At 37.4% G+C, this 9,355-nt stretch overlaps 1 protein-coding gene and 1 non-coding gene across 2 annotated transcripts; both read right to left on the bottom strand.

Moving 5' to 3' along the window:
* Positions 1-3,672: 3,672 nt before the first annotated feature.
* LOC132540661 (U1 spliceosomal RNA) lies at positions 3,673-3,836 on the bottom strand. The gene has a single exon (XR_009551848.1). It is a non-coding gene; the product is annotated as a U1 spliceosomal RNA (small nuclear RNA).
* Positions 3,837-7,694: 3,858 nt separating this feature from the next.
* Positions 7,695-8,256, bottom strand: LOC107523100 (keratin-associated protein 8-1). The gene has a single exon (XM_060197036.1). It carries the CDS (start codon positions 8,194-8,196, stop codon positions 8,008-8,010), a length of 189 nt encoding a protein of 62 aa, XP_060053019.1. The 5' UTR covers positions 8,197-8,256; the 3' UTR covers positions 7,695-8,007.
* Between the last annotated feature and the right edge of the window lie 1,099 nt (positions 8,257-9,355).

Here is a 9,355-nt window from a genome sequence, read left to right on the forward strand (position 1 = left end):
TAATCTAGTACTCGAGTCACATATGGAGTAGAATTTGGAGACTGTCTTTATTCCAATCTGTGGCAGTGGGTAGACATAAGATGCCTCCCAAACGACTTTCAGAGAATACTGGAGCAATATATAACAGGATGTCAAATAACAAATTTTCTACTGAAGTTAGTCTTGGAAAATTCTTTGACTTTCAGCATTTTCTGTGAGCCAAATAAGAAACATAAACCAAGGAAGTCGGGCTTAGTGCAGCAGGTTAAGTGCACGTGGTGTGAAGCACAAGGACCCGTATAAGGATCCCAGTTCGAGCCCCCGGCTCCCCACCTGCAGGGGAGTCACTTCACAAGCAGTGAAGCAGGTCTACAGGTGTCTAACTTTCTCTCCCACCTCTGTCTTTTCCTCCTCTCTCCATTTTTCTCTGTCCTATCCAACAACGACAACATCAATAACAACGACAACAATAAATACAACAACAGTAAAAAAGCAACAATAGCAACAAAGGGGAAAAGAAATATTTAAAAAAAAGAAACATAAATCAGTTACAGTAAATAACTTCTTCTGAGCAATAAAGGAATCAGAATGCCTAGTGATTAAAGGACTTCTGAGGAAAGACAGAAAGCCCAAGACCAGGTGGGAGATAACAATGAAACTTAAGAGTATAGTTTTTCATCTATCAAATACATAGATGTAAAAAAAAAAAAAAAAAAAAGCAAAGACTTAAGGAAACTTGCAGCAGTCAAATTCCCTCCTCTGTGAAGATAAGTTGATCCTGGAAATGAGTCATTAGTTATGAAGTGCTGAGATAAAACTGTACTCTGGATGTAAGGGATGGTTATGCAATGAGGTTCTGTCAACTTAGCACTTAGTCACAAACTCATAATTCAAGAAAGCACTTCAGAACACTAGCTAACCAGGCCTTTCTTCCCAGGGGAATTACTCTGAACTATCTTAATGTAGGAGAAAAGTATGTGTATAACAATACATGCTATCCTCTCTCCCTCTTTTTCTCTATGGATTGTAAACCTTTAATATTCAAATCACCTCTCTCTTCAGGTTCTCTTTAGCAAGAAAGTCATAAATATGCATAGCTTAGTTTTCCAAGTAATTAGGTGTAGTAAATAGTTAATACAAAGAAGGCAAGAAAAATTATGCCTGTCTTCTTTGTGAGTAATCTTCTGAGAGGAATCCAAGTCACAAAATAGACAGGCATCAGGTTCCTAATGCATAAGTGATTTGGGGTTGAATAATAGTTACAAAATCCTAGCTGGAGGTGACTATGCTGAGTGAAACAGTTAATAAGTAAAAGACAACTATGCTGATTATGGTCACATGTGAAGTATGAAAGACTAGAGCAAATAAACTTGTAGGAGTAGGGGATAAATAATAACCAAACTATCTCTTAGACTTTCTGAAAATTACTTTGTTTACCATCAGGAATGTAAGAGGAAGCAGGGCACTAGAAATCTGGTGGTGAATTTGGGAAATTATACACAAAAATATATAGGGTTGAAACTATGTGCCTGAAATCTTATCATTCTGTGACCTATAATAGTATTATATATTTTTTAATTTAGCAAGTGAATATTTGACATCTTTTCCATGAATATTGAGGATGTCAGATAATTCAGACATATCTGAGATGTATACATGTGATATGTAGTAAATATTGAGATGTAAATAAACTTAGTTCTCAATGTGTAAAGAATAATACTGGTTCAGTTAGTGTACAAATTGATCCACAAATAGTAAGAAACTATATACCTTAGAGGTCTCAGTTGAACTTATCAAATTCTCTTCTTGGGTAAGCTGGTGGTTTACCCAGTAGAGCACACATTATTATGCAGAAGATTCCAGGTTCAAGCCACTGTGTCCCCATCTTATGGGTTGGGGAGAGAAGAGCTTCACAAGCAATGGAGCAGTGCATGAACTTCCCTTTCTCTCTCTCTCTCTCTCTTTCTCTCCATCCCTTTACTTCCTCACTACCATAATCTTTGTCTCTCACTCTCTATAAAAAAATGGCTGCCAGGAATGGTGCCTATGTGTTTAGGCACTGAAGCCTAGCAAAAATCCTACTAGCAGAAAACAAATCATTTTTCCTACTCTGTTCTTTAAAATTATCCATAAAATATTATGTATTCTGTCTTTATTTTTTTATTGAGGAGTTAATGGTTTACAGTTTAGTTTTTTTTTCACCACTCCCATCACCAAAAGTCTGTTTCCCTATCCCCACCCCATAGACAACCACTATAGTTCTTCCAAAACTTTAGGTTGACATATATTCACATGTTCAATTCTCTATGTTCCCATGAGTGAAATCATTCTGTATTTGTCCTTTACCTCCTTACTTGCTTCACTACGCTTAGTCTTCTCCAACTCCATCATTTTATCCCAAGGAACACAATATCATCTTTTTATTTCTGAGTAATAATCCATTAAGTATATGTCCCATAATTTTTATCCAGTCATCTGTCAAAGAACATTTTGGTTGTCTCTAAGTTTTCGCTATTGTGAGCAAAGTCGCTTTGAACATGGGGTGCAAATATCTCCCATTGTTATTATATCTTTTGGACAAATGTCTAGGAGTAAAATTGTTAGATCATAAGGTATATCTATTTGTATTTGCTTAGGGATTCTCCACACTGTTCTCCATCATGGCTGTACCAATTTGCATTCCCACCAGCAGCATAACAGAGTTCCTCTCCCTCCACATTCTTTCCAACACTTATCTTCTCTTGTTTTATTGACGGAACCCATTCTCACAGGTGTGAGGTGGACTCTCGATGAGGTTTTAATTTGTATTTATCTAATGATGAGTGAATTGGAGCATTTTTACATGTGTCTGTGTCAGTTCTATATAGAACTGTATTCATATCTTCTGCCCACTTTTTTATTGGGCTGTTCTTTTTTCTTTTTGATGAGCTCTCTGGATTCTTTCTAGATGTTTAATGTTACCTGCTTGTCTGGATTATAGTGTGCAAATATCTTTTCCCATTTGCTGGGCTTCCTGTCTATCCTAATGAAACTTCCTTTTGATATGCAACAGCTTTTCAATTTGCTACAGTCTCATTTGTTCATTCTTGGTTTTGTTTCCTTTGCCCATAGGATAAAGTCTCCAAATACAGCTTTAATGTTAAGGTCCTGAAATGTTCCACAAGGTATTCGTCTATGTATCTTATAGTTTCCAGTCTAATATCTAGATATTTGGCCCATTTTGAATTAATTTTGGTGCATGATGTTAGTGGTGGTCTAGTTTCATTTTTCTACATGTGGTTGTCCAGTTTACCAAACACCATTTGTTAAAGAGACTTTGTTTTCCCCAGTGGGAAATGTTGGCCCCTTCATTGTATTTAATGTGCCTATACTTGAGTGGGTTTAGTTCTGGGTTCTTTATCCTGATCCAGTGATCCATATATCCATTTTTGTTCCAATACTACAGTTTTAACTACTATTTATTTGCAATATAAACTGAATTCAGGAATTGTGTTGCCTCTATTTTTCTTCTTTTCCCTCTGGAGTGCTTTTGCTATTTATGTTTTTTTTTTAATAGTTCCACAAGAATTTTTGGATTAGTTGTTCAATTTCCTTAAAACATATCACAGGGATTTTAATGGGGATTGCACTGAACCTACAGACAGCTTTTGGCAGGATTTCCATTTTATTATTTTTATTTATTTTTATTTTTTTTAGGGGAGAGCGCAAACGCAGTCCCCCACTACCACAAATTATGCAGTCGAGTTTCCCACATTTGGGGAAATCACAAGGGTCAGCACATCCGGAGTGCAATGGATAAGCCTCGCCCTGGGAAAACCACCTTCGTGATCATGGTATCTCCCCTGCCAGGTAAGTATAGGATTGCCATTTTAATGATAGTCTTTGAACCCATGAACAAGAAATGTTCTTCCATTTCTTTGTGGCACCCTCTATTTCTTTTAACAATTTCTTACAGTTTTCCTTGAAAAGGTTCTTCACCTTCTTTGTTATATTTATTCCTAGGTATTTTATCTTTTTGGATTCAATTGTAGATTGGATTGCTTCCTTGCGGTTCCTTTATACTACTCCTATCTTTTATATAAAGAACTGTCATAGATTTATGAGTATTTATTTTGTAACCTGCTACTTTCCTGAATTTATTGATGATTCCCAGTAGGTTTTTAGCAGAGTTTTTGGAGTCCTGTAGGTATAAGATTATATCATTATGATAATTTAACTCCATCCCTTCCTGTTTGAATTCCTTTGATCTCTTTCTTGCCTGATTGTGATAGTGAGGACTTCTAGGATTATGTTGAATAGAAGGATGAAAATGGACATCCTTATCTAGTTCCTGATTAGGAACAAGGCTTTCAATTCTTCCCAGTTGAGTATGATGTTAGCCATGGGTGTCTATGTTTTGTGAATAGTATAGAAGTATGAGTGACAAAAGTTGGGAAATAGGAACAGACAGGAAAAACACAAAGTAGAACCTGGACTGGGTTTGGTGTGCTGCAACTTTGGAGGTGGAGGGGTTTGGAGGGCAGGGTGCTTTCAGGTCCTGGGACATGATAGTGGAAGAGGACCTAGGCCAGCAGTGAGAGTGATTTGCAGTAAATTGAGAAATTTTACACTGTAACCAAAAACTATACTATGAACTATTAATCCCTCAATAAAAAATTATAAATACATAGCAAGTAGGAAAAAAGAAATATGAGTAGATAATATCACATTGAAATAAAACTTTAAATGATAGAAAATAAAGTTCCAAATCAATAGCACAAAGGCAAATAGCTTATAGAAATCTTAGATATCTTTTTAATACGAATTTTTAGACTCTATAGAAGTTCTTTAGATCATAATTACTAAGGGAAGGGTATATATATATTTTTTTTTTAATTCACAGATAACAAATGTAACTTCCTACTAAACACTACTGAATGACATTAAGTAGAACATTTTCATATTGGACCAAAAAGCATGTATTTTCAAAATCATCCTGAAATACATGTGTTTTTTTTCCTTTTATCACATCGTAGCATCAAATCTTCAACACCAGTAATCATGGTTGATAAGTGCCAGCCACGGATGATGTATTGCAATGCACATCTGTGATATCTTTGGAGATGTACAGACATTCCGTTCTCCACACTTATCTCATTTAGATGTAAATAAACTTTCTGTATCAGGATTCAGCTTTTTGAGTAAAAATGAATTGAAGGAAAAATAGATGAGAAAGAATTCCTAAGATACTCCTAAAAACTTCAAACTTTGTTTTATCAATGATGCTACAAGTAATAGGATTTTCTTTTTTAAAAAAATACTTATGTAGTCTTTCAGTGCAAATTGTTGTCTTTATCAATTCATCTGTGAAGTTATGTTGTTTTCATATGTCATATTGTGAATAATGTTCTGATGAGCATAAGGGTGCAGACAATTCTTCAAAGTAATGATTTATTGTTCTTAAGCTATATACCCAGAAGAGGTTTAGCTGGGCCATGTGACAGTTCTTTTGTCTATTTTTTTTCTTTTGAGAAAATTCCATACTGTTTGCCATGGTGGCTGCACCAATTGACACTCTGCTAACAGTGCACAAGCATTTTATTTACTCCATAACCTCACCGACACCTATTACAACTTTTCTTTTCAACAGTAGCCATTCTAACAGGTGTAAAGTGACACTTCACTGTGGTTTTGATTTGAATTCCCCTAATGATTTAGCATGCTCAACACCATTCCATATAGCTGGGGCAAAAGCTATGTATATGAGATGACAGCTACTTACTTTGATTGTATGCACACATCAAAACATCTAGTTGCATAACTTAAGTATAAGCAGGTTTTATTTGAAAGTATACCTTAATTAGAACATTTGTATGTCTAGACCTCACCCCAAATATAACAACACAAGATTTCTGGGGGGATAAAAAGAAGGCTTTATTATATATATATATAGTTTATTTCATTATGTATTTTCTGTGAGGGGGGGCTAGAGGGAGAGAGAGAGAGAGGGACAGGTAAAGAGAGAGAGAGAGAGAGAGAGAGATGCTCAGCACTAGTTATGGTGGTGTTGGGGGATTAAACCTGGGACTTCAGAGTCTCAAGCATGAAAGTCCTTTGCAGAACCATTATGCTATCTCCCAGCTTGAAATTTATATTTTAAGTCACCTGTTTAGTTGATTCCCCTGCACACTACAATCTCACTAACACATAGTTAAGTAGATACCTAGTTGGTTTCCCTCTGATCCTCTAACTCCTGAAAAACATAATTCTTTTTCTGCTTCCTATCCTATTCCAGCTTCTATGCTTAATTAATTTACCTTCTTAACATATGTTGTATGCATTCAAATCTGGATTTAACTGATGTAATGTCTCCTGGAGCAGATTCTTCCTAAGTAAATCTTTGGACAAGATGTTTTCAGAATTTGCTGCATGAAATATGATGGAGCAAACATTCTCTCATGAAACAATCTCCCTGCTAATTTTTGTGTAGGTAGCTAGCAGGCAAGTCCTATACAATGCAACCACTTGCTGGCAGTTAAAAGAGCAAAGGTAAGCCAGACTGTTAGTTATACCAAGAAGTCTTGTACTATACATTTTTAACATGAGTGCTGAGATGTTTTTGACTCAACTGAAGAAAGGAACACTCTCTAAAGGAACAGAGGAAAGGCTGATAATAGCTTCAGAATTATTCCTTCCTCATAATCTCTTTTCATGGACAGGTGTATGAAAAGTTAGCCTATTTCCTAAGAATAAAATTTCTTCAACCACTAAAACAAGTTGGGTTTTTGCAACAACAGAGAAGTAACTGGAAAAAATATCCCTAGATATCAGATTTTCATGAGGGACACCAAATCATTAAATGGTGTCATTGGCAGAAGGACTAGAAGTAGACTAGGTTTCAGGGGGGCGATTAAAAGTTTCATTCTTGTTCGTAATGTGTGGTCCCTCCTTGACTATTTATAGCACCAGATCAAAAATTGGGATTTTTTTCTCTAGTTGTAGTGTATATACATACTGGGATAATATGCAGCTTTTACAAATGACAAAGTCGTCTCTCTTGCCACATCTTGGACAGAATTAAAGGTATCATACTGAGTAAAATAGGGCAGAAAGAGAAAGATAGATACTGAATAATTTCATTCATTGGTCAAACTTAAAAAAACAAGAGCTTTAAAGGAAAAATAGAAGGTGAAACTGGGATGGGGTGTAGTGTACTGCACCAAATCAAAGAACTCTAGTGAAGGAGAGAAATGGATGGGAAAGAGGGGAGTCACAGTAATGACGCGTGATGGTGCAACAGGACCTAGGTTTCAGGAGAGAGTGTCTTTATTTATTTGTTTATAAAATGGAAACACTGACAAAACCATAGGATAAGAGGGGTACAATTCCCACCACCAGAGTTCCCATCCCCTCCTCTGATAGCTTTCCTATTCTTTAAACCCTATCGAGTATGGACCCAGGGTCATTATGGGGTGCAGAAGGTGGAAGGTCAGAGACAGTGCCTTGTAGACACCTACAGTAGCAAGATGAGAGGCTTTTGACATGTGTCAAAAGCTGTACTGCTAACCATTAACCCCCTCACCCCCATTAGAGTGAGAAGGAAATAATAATTAGGTATTTCATCACTGCTTCAGAACACCCACAAAAAAAAAAAAAATCCACCTGCCTCCCTGCCCTGCCCATTATAACACAATATATCCTCCCACCAAGAAAAGAACTCCACTCAGGAGAGAATATTATGCTGGTTGACACAAGTTTATTGAGAATTTGATAGAGGCAGTCACAACTTTATCATTCCAAGGCTCAGCAGCAAGGTAAAAAAAAGTGGAAAGAATCCAAGTTCCTGAAAACATGGCAGCAAAACGCCTTCCACAATGAAGACCGAAGTTGTCCTCTGGTTATTCATTTTCTACCTTCGGATGCTGGCACTAGGATTCTGAAAGGCTGGTGGAAAACCAAGAAGACTGGAGGTGCTGATTAAAGAAGGGACAGGAGATGTGCTTGTCGACCTCAGGAGGGAAGGTTCCAGGCATCTGGAGCTGCAGTCCATTAGTAGAGAGTGTAGGGCCAGTATCTCCTGTACCTGAAGGCCCCACAGCCGTTGTAACCATAGCCAAAACCATAGCCCACAGGGGTGTAGGTGCTACCATAGCCACAGCCCACACTGTACCCCAGAGGGTAGCCATAGCTGCCCCAGTAGCATCCTGGGAAGACAGCATTTGAGAAGTTGCCTAGCATGGTGGCAGGAGTGGAGGGTTTGAGTAGTAGAGGAGTGTGTGTGGGAGATGTGATGTTGCCCTCCTAGCAGATCCCTCTTTATATACCCTGGTGGTTGAGGTGTGGCTGGTGGAAAAACAAGACCTCATTTTCATTCTTGACATCAATTTACATCACAAAAAGCCCATTAATTTTGCTTTGTTCTTGCTCAAGACATCTTTAGGGTTGCTTAAGATGGCTTTACTATTGCTAGACAGCTTTACTGATGCTAAAGAAAGACCACAGGGAGGAGATTCCATCAAACAAAACTTGTTGCCTTGCTTTAAAAAAGTAAAATAAAATAACATGAAATGAGGATGTCAGTGACTTCAAAGCACTGGGTCATAATTCTCTGAGGCTGTTAACTGTTTGCTCTTCAACCTTCCAAAATTTATTGGCATTCAATAAATAGGCATTGGATAAATTAATAAGGATACCATCAAGTACATAGAGTCCATATCAAAATTAAAGATAGCTCTTACCTTATTAAAAAATTATTTTCTTCCAGAATGCATGATAAGTACATTAGGGCTCATGAGATAGATGCCTTTTATTCATTGTTTTTTCTCTATCCATAGCTTCTCTGCTTAGAAAATTGGTTTAAAAAATGGAATCCTTCTTTTCTTTATTTGATTACTTTTGCCTCCAGGGTTATCACTGGGTCTCTATGCCTGAATTATGAATATATTGTTCCTGAAAGCCATTATTTCTGTTTTATTGGATAGGATAGAGAGAAACTGAGAGGCAAGGGGGAAATAGGGAGAGATAGACACCTGCAGACCTGCTTCATCACTCCTGAAGCAACACCCTCTGCAGGTGGGGATCCAGGGGCTCAAACCTCAGTCCTTGTGCTTAGTACTAGATGTGCTTAGCCAGGTGCACCACCACCTGCCCCCCTAAACATAATCTTAATTATAATCCCCCAGTTGATCTGTATCTAACAGACTGTGTAGACCATGACCTAACTAATACTTTTATAAAGAGATAGAAAAAGCAAGGGGGGGGGGCTGAGGTGGGGAGAAGAGACAAAAGAGGAGATAGTGAACAGGATGAGTGCTCAAGACTCACTTCAGAGGTCCCAGAGACCCTAGATTCAATCTCTAGCACCAATGTATGAGAGGGACTCTGATCTCTCTGGGTC

The sequence above is a fragment of the Erinaceus europaeus genome, chromosome 9 (genome assembly GCF_950295315.1).
Source record: "Erinaceus europaeus chromosome 9, mEriEur2.1, whole genome shotgun sequence".
NCBI classification, from domain to species: Eukaryota; Metazoa; Chordata; class Mammalia; order Eulipotyphla; family Erinaceidae; genus Erinaceus; species Erinaceus europaeus.

Bases quoted from the DNA above. Each gene is read 5' to 3' on its own strand.
- LOC107523100 (XM_060197036.1), bottom strand. From the start codon at position 8,196: ATGCTAGGCAACTTCTCAAATGCTGTCTTCCCAGGATGCTACTGGGGC.